Raw genomic sequence first — 23,814 nt, 5'->3', positions numbered from 1 at the left:
TATCATTTTATGTGCAATTTCAAGCGAGTGAGTAGGAATCTGCAACATGAACAGAATTTGGGGCACTTACTATATTTATTACACTTGACTAATTTAGAAATCAGTGAAAACCCGGTTTTCCAATACGTAATGTAATTTGCGTGGCCTTTTGCGTCAGCCGTTCCAACGAGCTTATAGCTCCTTCTAATCATTTTCTCCTTTCTACATCAGATTTCTTTCTCCTGGTAGTAATACAATATAAGTATTTATTTAACATTACATAGAACACGTTATCAATAATAGAGACGTTCTTTGAAAATAGTTTTTTTTAAAAAATGATGTTTGCAACTGCAGTACAAACGAGCTTATAGTTCCTTCTAATCCTTTGATTATTTCTCTCATGTACTTAGTATTCTAGCATGCTTGCCTATAATAAAATCATTATAATTCCAGTAGAGTGACATACGATTCCACTAAGGTCATTCCAGATTTTTAGAAACATTGAATTAGTTTAAAAATTTTAGATAAACATTGAAACTTGTATATCCACCTTTTGATATTCAGATTTAAATGTTACTTGCAACATTCACAAATTCTGTAAATTCAATTTTATAATTGCATAATCTGTTCGTATATCTAATATTTCCCACTGAAAATCATTTCCACCCTCCTCGGGACATACCAACCATTGTTTTTGTTCTCCCTTCGAAGACGGGATTTGTCATTCATGAATCAGCGAACGCGATTCCAATTTGCATATTAGCCACGTTCGGATCGGCGACCGCGTAAACAATCGGATCGTAACGCTTTGAAGAAAATTCCTCCGTTCACTTCGCTCCACGTCTTCTCCGATCGATAAAAATCGTGCGGTGGCACCTACGTAGCACGGCGTGCCGCGCCGCGCCGTGACCTTTCCGTGTGTAGCACAACGTGGCACGTTCACTTGAACGGACGGCACGGCGAGCGGCGGTGTTTCCGTCCGGCCGCAAAAATCTCCGCGAGCGAACGCAAACCACTGGAGCATGCACATTGTTAGCCAACTGGTCGAACGCGGTGAGGGATAATGTGGAATGCGAACTCGCGCCGCGGACGCCTCGCTCCCTTTTTCATAATCTCGCGTGAGCTCTGTTCGCCGGTCGCGTGCTGTGCTCGTATCCACGACACTTGATAATGCGATTGTACTGACAGGACGGTTTCCCATGCTCTTTCCTAAAGTAACGCGGCACTGCAAATCCGCCTACAACGATATACTTCTAATAACTTCAGGCTACGGTTCGTAATGAGGGGTTCAAACAACTTCACGTCTCGTGAATCATTCTAAGGGAATTATTCGCGAACGTACGGGCGTCGAGCTATCCGCCACTTAATAGAAACGAGTCCCGTCCTTCCTTTATTCATATTTCATCATATTAAACGGTCCAAGGACCGTCGTAAGCAAATAGCCGCGTCGGATCTAGACTAACACGATCAAAGCGTTCGCTTCGTTTCCACTAGTAAGACCGTAATCGCCGGAAGATTAACGTTCTCGTGGGAAAATCGCGCGGCCCGGCATTGTCTGCCCTGAACGACAGGACCAAAGACGATGAGATACGACGGTACGACTACACGCTACGACGATTATGTACAAAGAAGATAAGAACCGAGGGGATAGGGTGGGATGGGGATCGAAGACGGGGCGGAATCGACGGGGATGGAGAGGTTAAAAGAGGGTGTGAGAGCCAAGAATTGCACGTGACGTTTTCCCACAGGCTGTTCTCTGCGCCATCCTGGCCGTCGCCGTCGCCGCTCCCGGTGGTCTCACCGGCATCGTTCTCGACCATGGAGTCGGCCCAATCACCGCTCCGTTGGTGGTTGCCCACGCTGCCCCAGCTCCAGCTCACGTGATCGCTCAACCCGTTGCACCCGCCATTCACAGCGCTCCCATCGTCACCAAAACCTACCTGACGCATGCCGCCCTCCCCGTCCTCTCCGCGCATGGTTTGCATTAAACGACAGCTGACTTTATCCTTTACTACCCGCGTCACGACGAGACCAACCCCCTCCCCCCTTAGAAAACACGCATACACAAAGACACATCCTCCCCTCTAATTCGTTCCCACGAAAAAAAAAGCGGTATAAGAATGACGAAATTGAAGAAAAACGAAGGAAAGGAAAGACCATAGCTCGAGGATGGAACGGAAAGCACAGCCAGGATCGATGGAGACAAGAGATGGTCATTCACTCGTGGCCGACTCCAGGTACGGAGACGAGACGTCCGTCGACTTTTCGGAACCACCTGGCATTGTCCCCGGCGCAGGTCTGACGGCCGGCGTCCGAACCGACACCAGCTAGTCTCTTTCCTTTTCGGCGATTCCCCATTCGCGGCTGAGATCATCGTTGCAATTCGGATATTCGCATCTCAATCATTTGCACCATCATTCCGGCCACCTTCCCCTTCGGTCATATGAAAGTTGAATAAAATTTTATTTAAAAAAAAAAGATGAACGGTCTTCTTTATTCTCCTTTGAACAGTTTTATAGTTGTTTCATACTGAAAGCAGCTTCAGTATGAGCTGTGTACGAATTCGTCAGCAGAGGAGCAGAGTAATGCCGCAAGTAAATCTCGTCGAAAACGTTCGTCGAGCGTTCACCCTCGATAGCGCATCCGGCGATAAAGCAATACACGTGTAACGATGTCCCTTATTCCCGTTAGATACGCGCGAACACACGGACGCTGCTGATACAAGCGTATAAACGAGGCTACTCGATCGTAGGCGCGTCTGTTCTCGCATCAATCTGCCCTTCGAGCATCCACCCTCCGTTTTACGACCACCCCCGACCCATCTTTTCGTGGAGCCAACCCAGTAAACTTCGTCAGTTCCGACGAGACTGTCTCCCGTCCGTCTCCATTCTCTCCGCAGGCGAATCCGAGCGATTGTTTGCCAACCGCGGATTTTACAACCGACGTAAAACAGACCGCGTGTTTGTAAATTACCGGCGAAGGGAAATGTGAGATCCGTCGCGTTACGTATTTTGTCAAAGTTGATTTATTTAAGTATCGTACAAAATAATTTGCCTTGCGCCATCGGAGATACCCAAGTGAAGCCGGTGAATCATCCTGTGAAGCATCCTAAATTCACCCGTAAAGGTAGACGGACCCAGGGTGGTACCAGCTGTAGCTGTGACCGTAGGACAGCGGCAGGCTATGCGCCGGTAGAATCTTGACGTAGGACTGCGGGTAAACGAAGGGGTGTCCGTACACCGGCGGCACCGGAGCCGGTGCGGCGGACACTGCCAGAACGGCCACGGCTAGCAAGAGAATCTATTACAAAAGAAAAAGGCAAGATTGAAATTAAGATAACGATAACTTGATGGAATTTGAAATTCAGAATAGAGATATTGATTATTCGGTTGATCCCTTGAACAGGAACGAGGTTGAAAGATTTATGAAGACACTTATAATAAGTGGCTGTTATTTTAGTATGCTTAATGTTTTCCGCGGGACGAGAGTGCGAGTAAACGGGACCGTCTTTAATGCGGAAAACATACAGCCATCAATCTCGTTCACGGAGGCGACGTAACATAATAGTCTATTGACTAATAGCGATAGTTTCGAGCGAATTAAGTGCTCGAACGAAGATAAATAAAAGTGTCAATCGCGATTGTTAAAACGCATTATCATAAGGAGACAATTTACCAAACAGACAGATCCTATTTGAACACGTCTGATTGTGTTTCCGGTTAAAAAGAAAATTAACAGCAGAATACCGTATTTGTCTTCGAGTCGGCGCTATTAGAAACGCATAATTTCTTATGCCAGAAATAAATGTAACCCGATTATAACGTTGTTACGTATCTCATTAATTATTCCATGCACATATATCGAGCGTCGATACGCGTCAGCGCGCTGTTTGCTTTTCAATGCTGGATATTCGAACGGTCTCGCGTCAAATGATCAATTGCTATTCGAACTCTATGCAAATCGAGTTCCCCGGCTAATTGTGATAGCTCAAAATGAACAGTTCCGGGATATTACTTAATTGCGGTTCCGCTTCGATAAAAAGGGGAAGTGTAAAGGAAGAAGGCGGGGGTGGCGAACTCGCAAGTTTACCGAGTAATCGCTGGACAAACAGCATTGTACCGTTTAAACGTTGTCGTCCGTTTTGTCGCTGCGCCGAACGAGAAAGAGAATGTCATTAAGAAAATCGAATCGGTTAATTGGCCTCAATGGAGCGTATTTGCTTGTTGAACGTCGAATCGATACCGGGATATAAACTTCGTCCGCGGAATTATATCAACGATGAAAACTTTTCTCTAAGCCTGTTGATACAAATTTAATCGCCAAGCGCAACGTAAGCATAGAAAATTAATCATTAACGTAAAGTCTTCTGAAAAAATTTTGCAACGGTAAGGATAATGAAAAATAATGTAAATGAGTAATAGCCGATTTTTTCGTGTTTCGTTAATTAATTTTGTTGTTGAATTCGTATGATCTTAAATGAGACGGATGGAAATTAGACGTTTTATCGTTACCGTTTTATAATGTAAATTATTGTAACGACGCTCACGTGACGCGCTGCCCACGCGTGACGACGCAACTAATTAATTGGTATTTTTACAAAATCACCAGCGATTCTGTAGTGCCGTCGAAGTCGGTGGTAGGTGCAATTAAAAATTTTTAATTAAACACATCCGCCAGTGACCTATTCCACTTAAATCACCGCAGCACGCAATATTCGTAAAAACAGCCGTCACGTGCAGACCGAGTATTACAAAATAAATTAAAAAGTGATAACTCGCGGGCCGGTGCATATCAAATTCACTGATTTATAATCCTGATTTATGGAACGTGTAAACATTAGATTCTAACAGGAATCAAACACCCACGTTAAATGGTGTTATACGTAAGGAAGCTTGAAGCGACCCCAGATTATTTTTCACAAATTCCGTGTATTAAGTGTCTTAACGCTCGCGGCCGTGTGCACCGCCGTACGTGGAAGTACGTAAGTGCACATAGAGAATATGTGATGGATACTTGCCAGCTTGAACATGTTAAACGTTTTATCGGCTTTTCCGTTCGCAAACACGAAAGGACGCGAATCGATACTGCTCTAAGCGCTACAGAAATCGAACTCTTTATATACACGTGCCGAAAGCTGTGTCATCTTCATTGTCCCGTCCCACTCTGGCCTCCGCAGCCTCCTGGCCTTGATCGTTCCCGATAATCCGTATCCGCGAATCGACCGATTTTTCTCATTCCCGTCCCGCTCCTCCTTCCTACCGTCGTCATCCTTCGCCCCTCGCATTTTCCACTAACGCGACACCGTTCGTTCGAATTTTTGCATTACAAATATGTGTAGAGGGAGAAGGCGGCGTGGGTGCGAGCCACTCGGAAGTGCACAGCGCGATGGGAACGCTCGCAGATTGATATCGCAGGACGCTGATTTATGGAAGGACTCCTGAACGTCGACAACGACGTTCGTTTAATCGAAGGACACGAATGTTAGTCCCGCGCGAGCCTCTTTAATTAAAATCGACGCTGCGTCGAGGGGAGAGTCTCCGTTTCGCACGGAGATGCGTGAGACGCACGGCGGGGAAGGAATGAAATTATGAAAATGTCACACGGTATTCGTATCTGTTCAATTTTTTCCTTGATCTCATCCGTTCTATGTAAAAAAGGAAAGGATCGTCGATGAGAGATTTAAGAAATAGCTACGTGCTAAAAAGTATAGAAGGAAATATCCAATTAAGTATTGACGCTGAGGAAATTTTTTTTTCTTCAAAATTGCGAAAACTGCTTCAAATAAAAGTTGTTCTCCTTCTAATTTCGATATTTAACGAGTTACGTATGATTATTTGGCATTTTATTGATGTTGACAAAATCCGACCATCCCACCGTCGAAACGGCGAACTTTTGGCAAAAAATTTCGTTTTTCCTTAATAACTCCTAAACCCTTGCAGATACGGGAAAATTGCATTAGACCTTTCTTGTAGAGGATGACGAGATCTACAATTTCTGTATAAAAACTTTTTGCTAGCATTAATATTTAACGAGTTATTGACGAAAAACTAAAAAACAGTTTTTTGCAAATAACTCATAAACTATTGATGAGAGCGAAAAAGTTTTACATGAAAATTGTAGATCTCGTCGTCCTCTACAAGAAAGGTCTGATGCAATTTTCCCATATATCCAACGGTTTGGGAGTTATTGGCCAAAAACGAAAATTTGGAAGAAATTGAAGGGGTACCCCCTTGGAAAAATCTCGGGAAAATCCGAAAATTTTTGTTGTTGTTTATTATTAGCAATGTTCTTCCGACGTCTGATTTCTTTTTAAAAAATGCGTTTCTAAAGTGCATAATCTTCCTGCGTTTCTAAAGACATAAGAATTCCACATCTAATATTAATTTTTAGTAGTGCTTGCAAAATTTCTAAAATTTTGTACAGTTTTTTATTAATGTAATATCTAGTAAGTACAATAATTTCAATGCTTTGTCATTGCTTTTTTGTAAGGGTTCATACAACCTTAAAGTCAGCACTGGTTGTATTTACGTCTGGAAAGAATCGTTACTTGTACGACCGTGCTCGCGTTAATGGTCCTCGGGGACGTGTCCACGATCGCCGCGCGAGAACGGAAGCGTGCAACAGGGACGAGCGGGTGCGCCGTGTCGTTCAATTAACGGACGGGCGGGGAACATCTTTTCGGGCTTCTTTGATCATGCTGCCCTCGCTGCGAAAAGGGATGTTATTTCGTGGGGCAAACTCACAAAGTTGGAATTTCCCGTCTTTAGTCGGCGACGTCGGTGATTAGAGTTTGGCGAGGCATCTACACGGCGACTGAATACTTCTTGTACGCGGATATTTACGTGTGCGCCAGGAAGCCTCAAAGCGATCGTTGTCCCCTTAATTACTGGGATTAAATACCGTGCGTGTGAAACGAAATAATTAACTTGGGAGATTTTCTTATTCACTTTTCCATCGTCGAACGTAGCGTTGTTCGACGTCCTCGAGGAAAGTGCGAAAACGAGGCATTCTATTTGCGATAAACATGTAATTAATCGTGTTCCATTCACTTGCGAAATGTACAGGAAGCGTATTATTACACGTCACGCCTTGTATTTAGAAAATCAGAATACATTACCGCGTAGCACGTGACTCCTTAAGCAAAATTAAATTGGCTGTCAAGTTTATGTTAAAGAAAATCCATGATCTGTCATCTGTTTTATTAGATTACTTTATAATAAATTAATTAATGCCTTTTACATGGTCCAGTCAAAGTATAATAATTCTTCTGTAGATCCCTAAACAGCAACAATTATGTTTCGAGTATCGGAAAGGGTGTAATAAAAAGGAAATTCTGATTTCAGCGTACGATGACGTTTCCGGGATTGAAATTACGGATTTGCGTTCGGTTGCTTAATAAATTCCCGGGCGAACGACACCTTACCGCGGGCAGATCTCGTTTCGCAGGCCGCTATACAGGAATGTTAAATCGACGTTGCGTCGCATAAAAGGCGCTTTATTTATACGTACCCATTCTTACGCAGCGCCCGTGCCCGCTGGACCGTAACGGGCCTGAGTATCTTACGAAATCGCGGATAACATACGTTTCCATTATGGAAATATAAAAATGTACGGTTGCGTTTAGTCCAGACCACTGCGAAGGTGTAGTTCAGCGATAGACAACGCCACGATTGTTACGCCTCACGTGATTAATAAACAATGACTATGTTAATTATACTAGATCTATGAATCGTCACGTGATTTATATCTAAAGTTCCATTCCCCGTCATCGATTCTAATCAGTTAGATAACTTGTTTGCTAACCTGGAAGATTATTTGTTTTATTTAAGGCCTCAGGGATGTACAGGACGTATTTTTGTATTACATTTTATTTAGTTTTAATAAAGTGAAAATGAATATTATTTGACAATTGCATTTTATTTGCCGCCCTCGTCACATTTGTCTCTTATACAGATTACTGTACATACTTGTATATATAAATAACAGCGAAGGTGCGATGAACAACGCACCCATGGCGTTAATGCAATTAAAATGATACGCGAATGCCCGGGCAAATAAATTTTCCAAAGCGTGCACCGTGAATTCGTTCGCGTCGCGAAATCGCTCGTGATAATACACGATGAATCCTATTCTGTGAACAGAAGTAGCTCGAAACGAGATTGGATTAAACACAGTGACGGCGGTGGTCGCTTTGCGAAGTAAAAAGAAAACTAAATACAATTTACCGTGACTGCATTCAATAATGTTCCTGGAATTCTTAATCCTTGGTTAAATGATGAAATCAGCTCTAGGAAAAGAACCAACAAACAAACGAAAACACGGATTGATCGATTGAGAGTTTATGTTTATTGCCATGCATAATCGCTAATGATGACCGAGCCAATAAACGATAACGTCTAATCATGTCTCCTAAGTATACAATTGCAACAGTTCCGAATTTTTAGGCAATAACTCAAAACAAAATATAAATTTTTTCTCAATTAATATCGTCATTTATTTTTTAGAAGTTAGAATAGCCAAATGTGCTTCACACTTAGAAAATATGTTTCGTACAATGGGGATTTATTTCTCTATCTAACTTTCTATCCAGGACTTGAAAACATGATATCTGTTCCGATTCTTGAGTACCAAAAAATGCCATAACTGTTTTAGATATATCGGTCCTGACTTAGGTATATCGGTTTCGGTACTTCAGAATTTATGTTACGTCAGTTTTTAGTCATTTCTTGGTCCTGTATTTTAATTCTATCGATATCTTGCATTTTATCTGGAACATTGAGTTTACATATAGCAAATATTAACAGTCATATGGCTTTGCACATAAGCTTTTCGATTGCTAAAGAAAATATATACCTGTTACTGAAAACTGTAATCGAAACGAAAAACTAAAATACAAAACCGAAAAATATTAGTAACAGAGTCGATATAATATCAGTTCGATAGTAGAACGGAAACTGAAACCCACATGAGTCAGAGCCGATATATCTAATAACAGTTATAGCATTTTTTTGGTTCTCCGCAATAACTGTTTCGGTCAGAACCGATATATAACAGTTATTTTCGAAACTTTTTCAATCCCTGTTTTTATCTATACATGGAAGCCTTGATAGAAACCGATTTCCACTAAAATCTTCATATGAACATTTATGTGTATACAAGTTTTATTATACTTCGTTTTAAAAATGTAATTAAAATGTAAAACGATGCAGAATTAAGTTTTCAAGGAATTATAGAAAATCTGTTAATATATAAACCAAACATATTAATTCAGTATTGAAAAAATATATTTATTAACATCTTTAAACTTTGTCATCCTAGAAAAAAGTAACATGAGCAAAAAAAAGAATCATTATTCCATAACTGTACATAATTAATATCTACAGCTTCTGCGAAACACATATAACAAATTGTATTATGCTACATGCACAAGTATAATTTAATTCATACTGCAAATACCAAATGTTCAAGAAAATTAATGTTTTCGTGTCTTCGCAGGTTCTTGGCAATCTGGTGGCCATTGAAGTGTCAAATAACGAAGAGGCGAGCACGAATGATGATAGTCGTGATCTGGTTCATCGCGTTGACGACTACCTCGCCGTGGCTGCTGTTCTTCGACCTGGTGGCGATCTACGACGACGACCCAGACCTTAGACTATGCCTGGAGGTGTGGCCACGGCCGGAAGACGGCACCCTCTTCTTCCTGATCGGCAACCTGACCCTGTGCTACGTCCTGCCCACGATCCTGATCTCTCTCTGCTACATCCTGATCTGGATCAAAGTCTGGCGCAGGCACATACCGTCGGACACGAAGGACGCCCAGATGGAAAGGATACAGCAGAAGTCGAAGGTGAAGGTCGTCAAGATGCTTGTAGTCGTCGTGATACTGTTCGTGCTGTCCTGGCTGCCCTTGTACGTGATCTTCACGGTGATCAAGCTTGGCGGCGACGTGGCCGACAGGGAGGACGAGATCCTGCCGATTGCCACACCGATCGCCCAGTGGCTGGGTGCCAGCAACTCGTGCATCAATCCGATCCTGTACGCTTTCTTCAACAAGAAATACCGACGCGGGTTCGTGGCGATCCTGAAGAGCGGACGCTGCTGCGGGAAGATCAGATACTACGAGACGGTCGCGATGATGTCGTCCTCGACCAGCATGAGGAAGTCCTCGTATTACGTTAACAATAATAATAATAACTCGTCGACCAGACGGTTCCACGGACCGCCAGTTCACCAGGAGAGCAACGTCTCGTACATATTCAACCACACTGGCGTCTAAACCACCGAACACCGGCTGAACGGGGAGAAGAGAGAGAGCGAGAGAGAGAGAGAGAGAGAGACGAAAAATAAGAAATTTGACGTTCGGGTATATTCCGAGGCTGACTGCCTGGAACATGGGCTTCATAGCAGCCGGTCCGAGATTCTGGGTCACGCTTGATCGTACCGATTGTTACTCGGATCGGAAATTCGCCGATTACGGAGTTCCACCCATGGAAGTACGTTGTTCACCCGCGAAATCAATCCCGTTTCTTCTTCTCGATTACGTTTTGCCCCCTTCGCGTCCCCTTTTGCTCGCCGCGGCGCGTGGTTCGACGCGGCGGCCCGACCCCTTGTCGTTCAAAAGGGAAACCAATGTTTCTCATATCCGCCGTTTTCTATTCTCACACGTTTCGTTCAGGAACGCGGGAAACAGCATCGCCGTGCACACGGTTTTCGAACGATACCCGGTTTAACCGTTGTTACGTGAGTCCGCAGCTTCGACGTGTCTGGGACGGACGCAAGAATTGAACCCTTGCAATTGACACTGTCAAAACGAAGAGGCGCGGGGAGGAATCGACTCGAACACTTCGAAGCGGTCCTCATTTTTCACGAGCACTTTTCTGAATTTCTCGAGGAATCCGCGTACGAGGGGACCGAGTCAGTTTGTAATTAGCGCGGCCGTGGGAAGGGAGGGGCGGCGGGGGAAGTTAGCATGATAACTTGCGTGAGAGGGAGAAGCTCGACTTGGTCGCGTCTCGACGACTGTGTGTACTTTAGCTACTACGCAACCACGGGACACAGACACAATTAGTTGGTCGCGGTGTTCGCTGGCGTAACGTACCAGGCGGGTTGCAATTAATTCTGAAAGAGCGCGAGGTTGAACGTGCGACGCGACGTTCGCGAGAGAGGCCAGAGGGACATATAATAATCCATGTATCCGAAACGTGTACGAAGCGTTGCTCGCGCGATGTACGGTCGTCCGATCGTAACGATCCTCCTGGAACTACTGGTGGTCCATTGTAATTGTAATTTGTCGTCAGGATGCAGGCCGGAAGCGAACGAAACTTCTCGCGCACCGACGTCGACCCGTCTCGACGATTTACTCGTAGGTCCTTAAGCTACGTAACACTGTAATTTATCCGTGCATTGCATGCCGTGATTTTAAGTGACACACTTATTTGCATAACACCTAACGTTACATTACACATTACTGGCATAGCATGTACGCGAACGATCGAGATAAAGCTATAGAGATAGGCAGAGAAAGCGAAAGAGAGAGAGAGAGAAAGGGCAAGGTAAACGCGTTTAGAAGTAAAGAAGACGGAGAAAGAACGAAAAGTAAAAACAAAAAAAGTCGATCGAATTTCGATGAAACACTACCTCCGCATACCAGCAAAGAAAATTACTACTTATATACACTAATTGTACTCATTATTCGTAGCACGGTCGGCTAAAACAAGTATGATACATATATATATATACACACGTACATACATATATATATTTTCTTATCGAAACGTTAAAGGATTTAGCCGATTTTTGGGACTTCTTACGGTGTCATACGTAGGTACACTGATGAACATATTTAACCGCGGGACAGTCCGCGCGAGGACTAACAATAAGATACTTAAAGTGACGCCTATTCCTGCGTGCACTTTGCCAGAACCGAGCGCGCACGAGTTCTAGTTGATATTTACTTAACGATTCGATCGAACGATTAACAACGCTTTCGTCTTTGCCGCGTTATCAACGTTGCCCTCTTTCCATCTCCTTCTACCCGAAGCCCGACCACTTCCACCCAAGCCTGCCCCGATCCCCGTTAATGCCCCTCCAACGATCCATTCCTCTGTGTCTACGCGACCCAGAGTAAGGCGAAAGTGACCGACTTTACTGTTTTGTCTCGGATTATCTTCTGAACCGATTATGTGTGCGACGAATTAACGCGGTCACTGGCGACAATAACGACCTTTCGCGCTTCGGGAGGCAGACTCCTGTTAAGAGCCAGTTAAGAGACCATGCTACGTGCGCGCGGAAAGCGCGTGAACGTATTTTTTAAAAATTCGATTACTCGAATCGAGTCGTAGAGAAATGACGCACGCGTAATTGTCAGTAAACCGTGTCTCGTTAAAAATCAGCGTGGAACAGTGTCGAGAAATACGTAGAGAAATCCCTTCGATTTTCTCACTGCGTTCATTGATTGATGTAGGAATTAAATTCTCATTTTCCGTTAAACTGCCACGTAGCAGTTTTTGATCACGGGACTGCGGATTTCATGCGTTTGTAAGAAAAGTGAATGTGCAAGGAATGTAAACACTGCATGTAATTATATAAAAATGTAGAAGATATCGAAGATAGTGAATATTGCGATACTTAAATCATAAAAGAAATTGTTATTTAAAGACAGATTTTTTTTAGACTGCTAACATAAATATTTTATGTTGCGCAAAAATCCGCGGTCCATCGATCATTGTTCTCCACTGATGGTTCCCAACCGATGATTCGTCGATCTTCTACGAGACTTTTACCGGGCATTTACGAAGCGTTCATCCCCGATGCCAGAGAATAGATACGCCTCCGTCGATCAGCTGTGAACCTGTTTTTCCTAGGATGAATCAGACATGCTCGTTCGGTAAAATTGTTGGAAATCGCGCGCCAAGCTTACGGCGATCAACGAACGTGAACGAGGACGCACGAGATTAAGTCCGATCTAATAGGATGTAAACGGCGGGCCGCCGAGGGGAGATAAAACGAAAATTCTGATACTCCGATTTGTAATACTGATGTATGAGGGTGTAACGTTTGTAAGAGCCGCGGGGTTTTATGATAGAGCAACTATTTTCGTAAGGTTTTTATACGTGGCGAGAAAGAGGATCTAGATGTAACGAAAACCTGCGAAGCATAAATTGTACAGACCGTCGTCGTGAGGAATTAAACTTATTCATATCTATCGTCGGGCTGAGCGATGCCTACGAAGTTGCGCGACGTTTCTTAGAGGTATAAGGAAGTATGAGAAGGAGGGAGGAGGAGACCTGTAATCTAGAGGTAAACGAGGACGTCGGAGGATAGTTAACTGTAAGAAGGAAAAAGCACAAGAGAAATTTACTGTGTAACGGAGGGCACACGCGTTGGTGTTTATTATTGTATATTAATCGCAATCTCGAGGAGGCACGTGCTAAACGTGACTCGCGCGTCTCGTAAGTTAACGATTTATATATATACATACATAAATAAATAGCGTATTATTATATATATATACATATATTATACATATATACTATACTGGCACTAAACGTCTATCTGCTGTCTCTATATGTACATATATGTAACTTAATTGTAAATTGTAATTATGTATATCGTTGCTATGTTGTTACTATCGATATTATATACATCATCGTTACACCTTCGTTCTTTATATCCGTTGTCTCTCCACACATGGAGGGATCTTTACGCATCCGAGTTCCATTGTATGTATGTATATGTAAATCTCATTGAGACGATTCACGTCACGGGAGCTGCCGTTCGTTGTTCACCGTTTTCACCCTGTTCATGTGAGATACGTTTCGCGTACGCACAGTCAAAGAAAAACAGGCCTCTGCGTTGATAATAACTCGCGGAGGGCATCTCGTTTTACGCCCGTTAATCGCGCGACGGTATCGTTCGATCGCGCGATCCGTTATCGTTTCCGGATATGTATATGCATTGTATATACGTCTAAATATGTATATGTATTCCGAGTATCGTGTCCGCAATATGCAATACCATAATATACATATATATACATATATATATATATATATATATATATAATATATTATTGCCGATATCTCAGACTATTCGAAGGCTTCAGATTTTATTGATAACTGTTATTCCAACTATTTTGATATTTGGAACGTCGCGAATTTCGCCTGTAAATTACACGATATATTATGTATCGTTAGAGACTTTATGAAAAAGTTAAAAAAAATAATATTCGAACGATTCGGGTATCTCGAAACGGTACGCGCTATACCTACATTGTTGGTATTTTAAGTATTTTCGTATTTTACGTACGTACTATTGATAATATTTTTTATAAACACCGGTGATCATACGTCCTTTTAAATGGTAGAGGGACGAAACAGAGGTGAATGTGGTTGATTGACTGTACGTATCGGGATTAGTCGCGTTGACGATCAACTGGCACGGCTGGTCGCGTCCTCGCGGGCCCGCACGCACGCGGAACTGTTCGCCTGTTTTTTAAACGAACCTACTTACTACTCGTCTGCAATTAGAAATTATTTTCGTACGTATATATACAATATATAACTTCCGGTAATCAGCCGATCCGGACTTCGCAAGAGCACGCGCGACCGGTGTTTCAAACGAGAACGCCGCGTCTGTGATTAGGAAAACGATTAGACTCTCTCGTCGATCGTGATACGAGTTCGCACGATGACATCGCGATATTTATATAATAGCGATATTAATATGTAAGTGTTACTGATTTTTTCCCAAAGCATGTATTTTGAATAACGGAAAACGTTGTGAGAATTTCTTAGTGATAAACATATACTTAAGGTACGAGTACTGTTGCATAATGTTAAACGATTAATTTAATGACAGTGTTAAGGTAGCTGTAGATGGAATTATAAATTCTAGAACGCGCGAGGAACGTTTGTTTAATTGTTACTCGTAGGGAATATTCTTGCAACACCGCGGCTTCGATGCGTAGCAATGGTTAAGGATTAACAGCGGACGTTCTCATTGATAGCATTTCGAAAACGGGGTATTGTTTAAGGGAACGTTCTTACATACATCGTGATGCAAATTTTTAGGGTATAAATTATAATAAGATATGCACATTCTTTATCCAATGATAAGATTTCTGTCGTTTAATTAACGCTGCAGATCCGGGAAGAATGTTCAAGGAAACCAACCACTGTGACGTCGAACATGCTTTATCGATGAATTACACGCGAACCAATTTACTGCTTGTGGCGAACGTCGATGGGAACATTGAACGCGAACTTTCCTACTCTTGACTTCTTATAGAACTCTATTTAGAATGCAAAAGCCGATCACGATCGACACGAGAAAAATAATTGCCATAAAGAGAATCGTTTTCTTGATTATTATCGCGCGAAAGCGAGTCGTGCTCTCGAAGTTTAAAGGTCAATCTGTACAGGGCGTCGTGTGATACTCTGCCGGAATAACGAAAAGTTTCGATCCATTAAGAAATCGTTTGTGGTGGATGTCAATGCCGTAAATTGAACTTTAATAATAGAGTATAATGTGTAAAAGCAAAAGCATAGATATAAGATTCCTAGACTTCGCATTCCCTATCTCTCCAAGATTCTAAAATTAGGTAGTCTAAGGCTATGTACAGGCTTGTTACTGTCTTTTAATAATAGCATTGTTGGACGAAGACAGTAACAGGCTTGACAATGTTCTCTTCTAATTTCTCTCAGCCATGAACCTGTATGCGAAGTCGAAGAATCCTATGTCTATGAGTAGATGGTTTCAGAGGGTCTCAAGGGTAAATCTCCCAAATTCGTCGTACAAAATTTTACATTACAAAACGTTTAACTTTAACTTTTACGTCCTGACAAAGTTTTATGAAACTCAGATTTATTGTTAATTTCAAACAATTAGTGCGGGCAAAGGAGGATGATAGTATCGAATATTTTTTGGAGACAAATCATCATGATTGCAATTCATGATTTCAGTTTTTACTACAATCTCTTTCTGTTTGCAAAAAGCAAAAAATAATCTTAACGTATACTCGGCACTTAAGCTACGGCATTGGTATCTACAGCGAACTCTTCTTTGTTAATCTAACACGTCATGGCTCTGTACAGATTGATCTTAACCCGGCTGCCCTAGTATCTCCTACTATAAACGTGGTCGAACGTGGAACATACGAAACCCGTAGCACCACGCTAAAAAAAGCAAGAACAGCGACATAGAGTAACAATAAGCATGTAGCTAAAATGAAACTCGTGCTCGGATCGAGCTAGCCTGGCCAGTTGAATCATCGGGCGTGTATCTCGCGTGTTATGCGACAACCTTCTCGACGATATCGTTTGAAAACGAAACTGGATCGACTCTACTGCAATCTTCCTAAGCGCTATCGTTCACGACGGGTGAAGCCACGCGCACGGCCGACGGACGAATTGTTTCTTCTTGAATTTCACGCATACGTTCGTTCCTCTGCTTTATATTGCGACGATAAGTGTAAAGAACCGGGGGATGTACACCTTGAAGCATCGATCAAGAATCTGGAAAAACGATAGACAATGTTCAGCGAGTTTTTTCGTTATCCATACCGCAATTCATTAATTTTAATACACACTGAATTTACTTATACTGTAAACATGATTTACTGTTCTTTTATTTGATTCTGTAAAGTAGTTGACGTTCACGCATCATCGAACACACCAACGCAGTCTAGACATGTGGCTATCGATAATAAAACAATTGACAACCATTAGGAGTGATTGTGATTATACATCACTCGTTCTATTTAAGTGGCAGTATTGTTGACATTATCAATAAAATATCGACGACTTATCAGTAACGATCGATAGGCACAGTTCTAAAGCATGCCCAGTTGATTTCCAATAATAATTTACTTATCTGAATTCGCACAACGAGAGAGCACCTGGTGGGATGCTTAGTTCGTAAGGATCACTGTCAACGTCACGCGCCTCGATCTCTGAATTCACAGCAGCGTGTGAGAAGCACAAAGTCTCCGACGACGAGCACATTGTACGCGGCGAGACATGCATTATAATACATTTTAAGGGTCAGTAACGATAATATTGGTTTCCAAGCTTGAGAGTAATTTATAACGCTGTAGCAGACAGTTATTAATTGACCGAGGAAACGAGCTCCTTTAACGGTAGCTTCTGAGCATGTAGGAAAGCTCTTCTTCTAGGCGTCGAGACGCGTAGGCGACACTGTCGTTCCCCGCGATCGCTCTCGTTCTCGGCGGACGAGATGATTATAAACAATTGCAGAATTTAATCGCACAAACTGCTGATCATGCCGTTTGACAAACTTCGTTTAGCTGAAACGTTCGCATATTGCCTTTGCACACATAAACCGGATGGGTACTCGCTTATCGATGGATTTGATTCTGACTCTACAACCGTCGACGCGATGAATTGTATAAAGAGGAAGGGAGCAGGGGAATTTATTTTTAGTACTTTTCATCTTCTCCGTTCTTCTCAAATTAAATTGCAATGGGGCCAAAGCACGTGGTGTCTAGAAAGTTTTGCTGGGCTTTCGAGTGCGCGCACATACATACAATGTTCATACGCGTTTCGCGGTGAAACTGTTCACACCTTCGCCGGAGGATCCGTCGTATCAATCAGTTTAGAACGTCGATGAGGGAATGGGGTGGTGGGGCGGGGCTGTGTGAAAACTTTTTCCGCGGAACGTCGGGACTCTCGTTGGAACGTGAACGATGGCCGCAGATGTTTCGAGTCTTTATCAATTCATCGGATATTTTTCTACACGGGTTCGATTAGATTTTTCAAAAGCATCGTGTGTAAATAAACGGCAATTTTAGATAAATATATTATTATTACATTATATTTATATTATACATTATTACACAAAGCGTTTACACTCAGAAATAAGGTAACAAGATATTTCTCTATCAATTTATAACGAACGAAAATATAGGTAAATAAATATGTGAATAAATAAATCCAAGTGTCGTAATGTTTCGGGATGACAATGAACATTTGGGGCCCCCTGAGGCTCTGCCATAAACTAAGCTTTCGATTGTTTGTATAAAATCACCAACCCCCCGATGGAATCTTCGTAGCTCTTCGACATTATGATCTAGCGTAATAATACCGATTATATTGAAAAATTGTCCTCGTCAAAGAGAACGAAGGAGGGAGAACGAACAACTCCATGCTGGCGCGTTTAGTTGTCTTCTTTGTACAGACGCATGGATTTTTAACAGTTGCCTTGAGAACGTGATTGATCTGAGATTCGTTTTATCGCGGCGATTTTGGCCAGGACTTTTTGCGAGGAACGATTGAGAAGATTGAATTAGCCATACGTTTAACGTTTAAAATACGCCATTTTGTCAGCGCAGCCTACTGTTAATGGTAGAACAATTGTGCAATGTTTCCTACACCGACGTAAGGTTTTACTAAGTAGATGATACTTTACCGTTACCATGTTACACCGATATCGAATGTCTAACAGAATGCCCGAGTGAATGTAATTGATCGAGATGTAGAGACGTCCTTATTTTCATGCATTTCCTTTCTCTTCGAATATTATAGTGTCTATCAAGTAAAATAATATCAGACAAAAATATAAAAGCGACACCTTTCGAATAAACTGTTCAATTTAATTGCAGACTTTTCAGTGTATCTTGGTTGTATATTAAATTCTGAAAATTCTTTCTCTTTGGACGGTAGAAGCCTTAGTGCTAAATTAGTGAAACCGTTTTTTTTTTTTTTTTTTAATATCTCGTGTAACGACGTTTTGCCGCGTAAGAACGTGCACGTCTAACAAAGCGTAGGTGCGTCGAACGCCTAGCGAATCTAGCCAGAATTTTCGCTGCCCGAGAAAATCCCTTCGAATATCCATATCCAACACCTAGAGGTGTATGAAAACTATTATGCTGCAATTAGACATCAATTTAAATATAGCACTGTTAATCACGTAGCGAAAAAAATAAATAAAAGTGGAATGAAAGATAGAAGAAAGAGAGGAAGGATTAGTTTTGGACAGTTTCGCACAGTCGGATCGGTTAAATGAAAAAAAACGGTCGAATCAGCGCACAGCAATTACACGCTTCCGTCACTGCGTTCATTATTATTGTTATCGCACACTTCGAAACGACACTGTGCAACACGGTTGCACAGTCTTCGGCGCGTAGCGACATTTGACGATGCGCAATTTTTCATTTCGTATCCCATTGGACCCATGGACAAACTTTGTTGAACAAGGAATATTTTCTCCCAGAGTAGAACGCGATAATCAATGTATTGTAATAATAATCGTAGGTCCCTCGGTTTAGGCGCACGTAAAACTGTTGAAGGGAAGGAACGCTGAGACTAAGCGAGCCATTTTTCGTTCACCGTTTTTCCGTTGCTTTGATGGGTACACGTGTTATATGGATAAGCGGCATTATCCGAATAACAATGAAATAATAGAAACATATTAGGTAAGGAAATGTTTGCAAATGAAATTGATAACTGTTTTAATATTGTATCGAAGTGTGTATATGTACCAACGTATGAACAAAAATGACACAAAAAAATGAACAAAAAAAAAAACAAAATGGAAAAAAGCCAGAGAATGTTGCAAATACAGACGAAGATGCCTCTTACCCCCCTGCCCCTCGATATCCAACGCCCCGTCTCCCCCACCCCCAGCCCTCTCCAACTTTCATTCACTGTAAACTGTAAGATATATTACGAATGATATTAAATCAATCTGCGATTCGAGCCCCGATACGTAACCACCGTGTGGGCTAGTCTTCGTTTGTTGTACGTTTCAGTATAGCGACCGACGTTGCTGCGGTGTCGCGATTCAACATCGACCAGCCTCGGATACGTTTCGTCCAGTTGATAGCTCGTCGTCAAATGGCGGAAGTAGCAATAAATTTTCATTTGCTTCCCCGGTTTCGCCCTCCGACCTGTCCCTCGATCGTGCAACACGATGATCGTTATACGGGGTGGCGACGCGACGCCACGCTGAATCGCGACCCGCAAGAATTAAAATAATAATGAGTTGCGAATAAGTATACGCATTTTGTCAATGAAAATGATAAAATGATCAAATAAAACACTTCCACTGTGAATACGCACTGTTTTCTTTACTCGATACGCCTTTCAAAAATTATCTAGCCAGAAATAATGAATCATTTATGGGTTGCTGTGATTCAATAATTTTTTTTAAACACGTTTGAACCAGTGTTATATGTAGCTTCATTCTAAATGTGACAATTTCAGGTTTTAGTAAGAATTAGTTAAAATCAGCATTGAGATGATAAGCAGTTATTATGGTATTTTTACTTTTGTCATTAACATAAACTGGTCAAACCAATAAATATTTATAATACTGCTCTCGCTCATTATTCGTTATACCAAATACACTAATTTTCTTCATTTTATTTTAAAAATATTACTGAAACATTATAATAAAATTTCGTATATTTGACACTGCTTATATTAATAAAATGTATAAAATAGAGGGAGAATTTCCTACGTCGTGTGGCGGTTTTTGAATTCGTGATTTGCTCGATGATGATATTATGAATGTTAACTGAAACTTTAGATGAGTTGCTGGAACAGAGCGAAGTGATCCGCGACGCCGTATACAATTCGGATTGGGCACGGTATCTCGACCAGGTGGACAGAGACATAAAAGCTGGGATTATTATGATCATGTTGAAATCCCAGCGGCCATCTATCAGCAGGGGGATTCTTTATCATTTCGAAGTCGAAATTCTCATCAGTAATAATATGATTAATAAAAGAACTAAAAGTATTGCATTTCCCGTTTGTTCCAAGAATTAAAAATTAGTGCAGTCTAACGCGTTCTGCATTTTATTTAATAAATACCTAAGACATCGCAGCAAGTTAGTGAAGGAAGCACCGCTCTTGTTCTCGGAATAGTGTGTTTTCAGAAGAAAGGTAGCTACACGACTGTTCAAATACGAAACCTTGAAAATGCATCAAGCAAAGAAGACAGCGCGCTCAAAGGCCATCAGAGTGCTTTTCCATGGCTTCTACACTTTTCAACTTTGTCATTTCTCGATAGTTTCACCCTCGAACTGTGCAACCTATAATTTTTACCTTTCGCAAGATCACACGCTGCACTGCTAATATTCTATTCCTTTCGTATGACAACGTGACAATCGGAAGTGCATAACTTATTCATCGGGTAGTAAGTGTTATTATCATGTCTCTTCTTCCTGACGCGTAAAAATCAACGCGAAGAGGCATATGTCTCTCACGGAAGTAATGTAATGTGCCGATGATATTAAAGAAATATGTTACTCGAGAGCGTCTTGTGTGAAAGAGCCGCGGTCGAATCTGTCAATTGACATTTCAATTTGAAATCGGCCCGGTTAACTACGAGGAAGGAATCGACATGGAGAAATCGCCGAACTCGGAATTCAAAGACATGTCCATTTACTGGTCGGTCTTTTTCTTGAAGGCAGCCGGCGTATGGCTGACGTCGGACGATAAAGAGGAACGCCATAGGAAATACATTTTTACGCTCAGTGGCTTCCTCCTAATATTCGGCATTTACTTGAACGCCGTTGATTGTTATTACAGCTGGGGTGATCTAAGCGTAAGTATAGACATCGATCAACGATACCACATATAGTTCATTACAAAAAACGAAATGACAATGAATGGAAAAATAAATTTGGGAAGTTTTATCTTTTCAGCATTGCATATTCTTGATTAATAATACACTGTGCATTCTGCTTGGTACGTACAAAGTAATAATTTTAAGTACTCAGAGAATGGAGTTCAGGGAGATTGTCCTGTACGCGCAGAAGAATTTTTGGCATTCGAATTACAGTGGATACGAGAAAGAGATTTTTATGCAGTGTCAAAAGCTTTGCAAACTGTGGGTCCTAGGTACAGGCTTCCTTCTGCAAGCTACCATAGTGGGCTACGCGATTACCCCTATCGTTTGTTAGTAAAGTAATATCATTTTATTTTATTAACCGTATGCCATTTATTGTCACGCCTTACAGAACTTTATCTTTCAGTGAATATAGGAAAGAACGAGTCAGACAGAGTACTTCCGTTCAACCTATGGTCGGACTTGCCGCTGTCGCTGTCACCCTACTACGAATTATTATTCATCTCTCAGGTATTATAGCTCATCGATCATCAAATCGACGATCTCAGCTTTTAGAAGAGGTTGCCGAATTCGTATGAATGTCGAAATAGAAGCGATCCATATTCGACAACATTTTCGTGTTCGCTTCTCCATTTTTATTCAATCATGGCGATCAGACAGCAACGATTTCGAATAAACTACCCGTATGAAAACTTGCTATTTACACAGATGTTGTTTGTATACCAAATCGGGATCGTCTATGTCTGCAGCGACACGTTTTTGTGTATATTGAATATACACGTAATTGGTCAACTTCGAATTCTGCAATATAAATTCTTGAAACTTCAGTCACCTACCAAAACGGACTTGATCGACTGCGTGAACGAGGATTACGTAAAGCTGAAGAAGTGCATACGAGATCACCAAGCGCTGATTAAATTCTGCGACATGCTCGAAGGCGTTTTCTCGCTGCCGATCCTTGGTCACATGGTCGTCTTCAGCTTGCTTATGTGCTTCGACACGTACGAGATACTTCTGGTACATACAAACAGTTAAACCTTCTGTCTGTGCATTCAATGATGTGAAACTTTTTTCTAAATTTCAAATGAATTTGAGCAATTTATTATGGGAGACACATTTTTAAGTGTTCATGCAATTTAAAGCTGCATGCAATTATAAGAAACTATTTAAAGCAATTTATAGGTTTTAAACAAATCATGTTGTAGAATATCTAAGAGTTATTCAATTCAATTGTCTTAACATTTTTCTCAAAATATTTTTATTTTTGCGTTGTAGGCAGACGAACCCTTCACGTCGCAGTCTATTTTCATTTTCCATATGCTCGGCAGTTTCTTTCAAATGATTTTGTTCACGTCCAGTTGTCAGGGACTGATCGAGGAGAGTACGAATGTTCGCCTAGCGGCGTTATTCATCGGGTAGTAAGTGTTATTATCATGTCTCTTCTTCCTGACGCGTAAAAATCAACGCGAAGAGGCATATGTCTCTCACGGAAGTAATGTAATGTGCCGATGATATTAAAGAAATATGTTACTCGAGAGCGTCTTGTGTGAAAGAGCCGCGGTCGAATCTGTCAATTGACATTTCAATTTGAAATCGGCCCGGTTAACTACGAGGAAGGAATCGACATGGAGAAATCGCCGAACTCGGAATTCAAAGACATGTCCATTTACTGGTCGGTCTTTTTCTTGAAGGCAGCCGGCGTATGGCTGACGTCGGACGATAAAGAGGAACGCCACAGGAGATACGTTTATGTGTTCAGTATCTCCGTGCATATATACGGTGTCTATGTGAACTCCGTTGATTGTTATCACAGCTGGGGTAATCTAAGCGTAAGTTCGGACATTGATCAACGATACCACATATAGTTCATTATAAAAAACGAAATGACAATGAATGGAAAAATAAATTTGGAAGTTTTATCTTTTCAGCATTGCATATTCTTGATTAATAATACACTGTGCATTCTGCTTGGTACGTACAAAGTAATAATTTTAAGTACTCAGAGAATGGAGTTCAGGGAGATTGTCCTGTACGCGCAGAAGAATTTTTGGCATTCGAATTACAGTGGATACGAGAAAGAGATTTTTATGCAGTGTCAAAAGCTTTGCAAACTGTGGGTCCTAGGTACAGGCTTCCTTCTGCAAGCTACCATAGTGGGCTACGCGATTACCCCTATCGTTTGTTAGTAAAGTAATATCATTTTATTTTATTAACCGTATGCCATTTATTGTCACGCCTTAC

At 41.6% G+C, this 23,814-nt stretch overlaps 3 protein-coding genes across 3 annotated transcripts in view; all 3 read left to right on the top strand.

Moving 5' to 3' along the window:
- Window positions 1-20,050, top strand: part of SIFR (SIFamide receptor) — a 67,061-nt gene extending 47,011 nt beyond the window's left edge. Inside the window, exon 3 of the mRNA XM_018023965.2 lies at window positions 9,475-20,050. Coding sequence (XP_017879454.1) covers window positions 9,475-10,255 — 781 coding nt within the window. The 3' untranslated portion in view covers window positions 10,256-20,050. The remainder of the gene's footprint in view (window positions 1-9,474) is intronic.
- A 795-nt stretch (window positions 20,051-20,845) lies between these two features.
- LOC108624564 (uncharacterized) lies at window positions 20,846-22,992 on the top strand. Its single transcript, XM_018023961.2, has 5 exons — window positions 20,846-21,549; window positions 21,650-21,902; window positions 21,980-22,083; window positions 22,402-22,590; window positions 22,849-22,992. Exons 1-5 carry the CDS (start codon window positions 21,346-21,348, stop codon window positions 22,990-22,992), a joined length of 894 nt encoding a protein of 297 aa, XP_017879450.1. The 5' UTR covers window positions 20,846-21,345.
- Window positions 22,985-23,759, top strand: LOC113464280 (uncharacterized). The gene is made up of 2 exons (XM_026813210.1): window positions 22,985-23,402; window positions 23,502-23,759. Exons 1-2 carry the CDS (start codon window positions 23,199-23,201, stop codon window positions 23,757-23,759), a joined length of 462 nt encoding a protein of 153 aa, XP_026669011.1. The 5' UTR covers window positions 22,985-23,198.
- Window positions 23,760-23,814: the final 55 nt, after the last annotated feature.

The sequence above is a fragment of the Ceratina calcarata genome, unplaced genomic scaffold, assembly GCF_001652005.2.
Source record: "Ceratina calcarata isolate Rehan_Ccalc_2016 unplaced genomic scaffold, ASM165200v1 scaffold316, whole genome shotgun sequence".
Taxonomy (NCBI): domain Eukaryota; kingdom Metazoa; phylum Arthropoda; class Insecta; order Hymenoptera; family Apidae; genus Ceratina; species Ceratina calcarata.
Note: the sequence above shows the minus strand (reverse complement) of the source record. Positions and strands in the feature narration are given on the sequence as shown.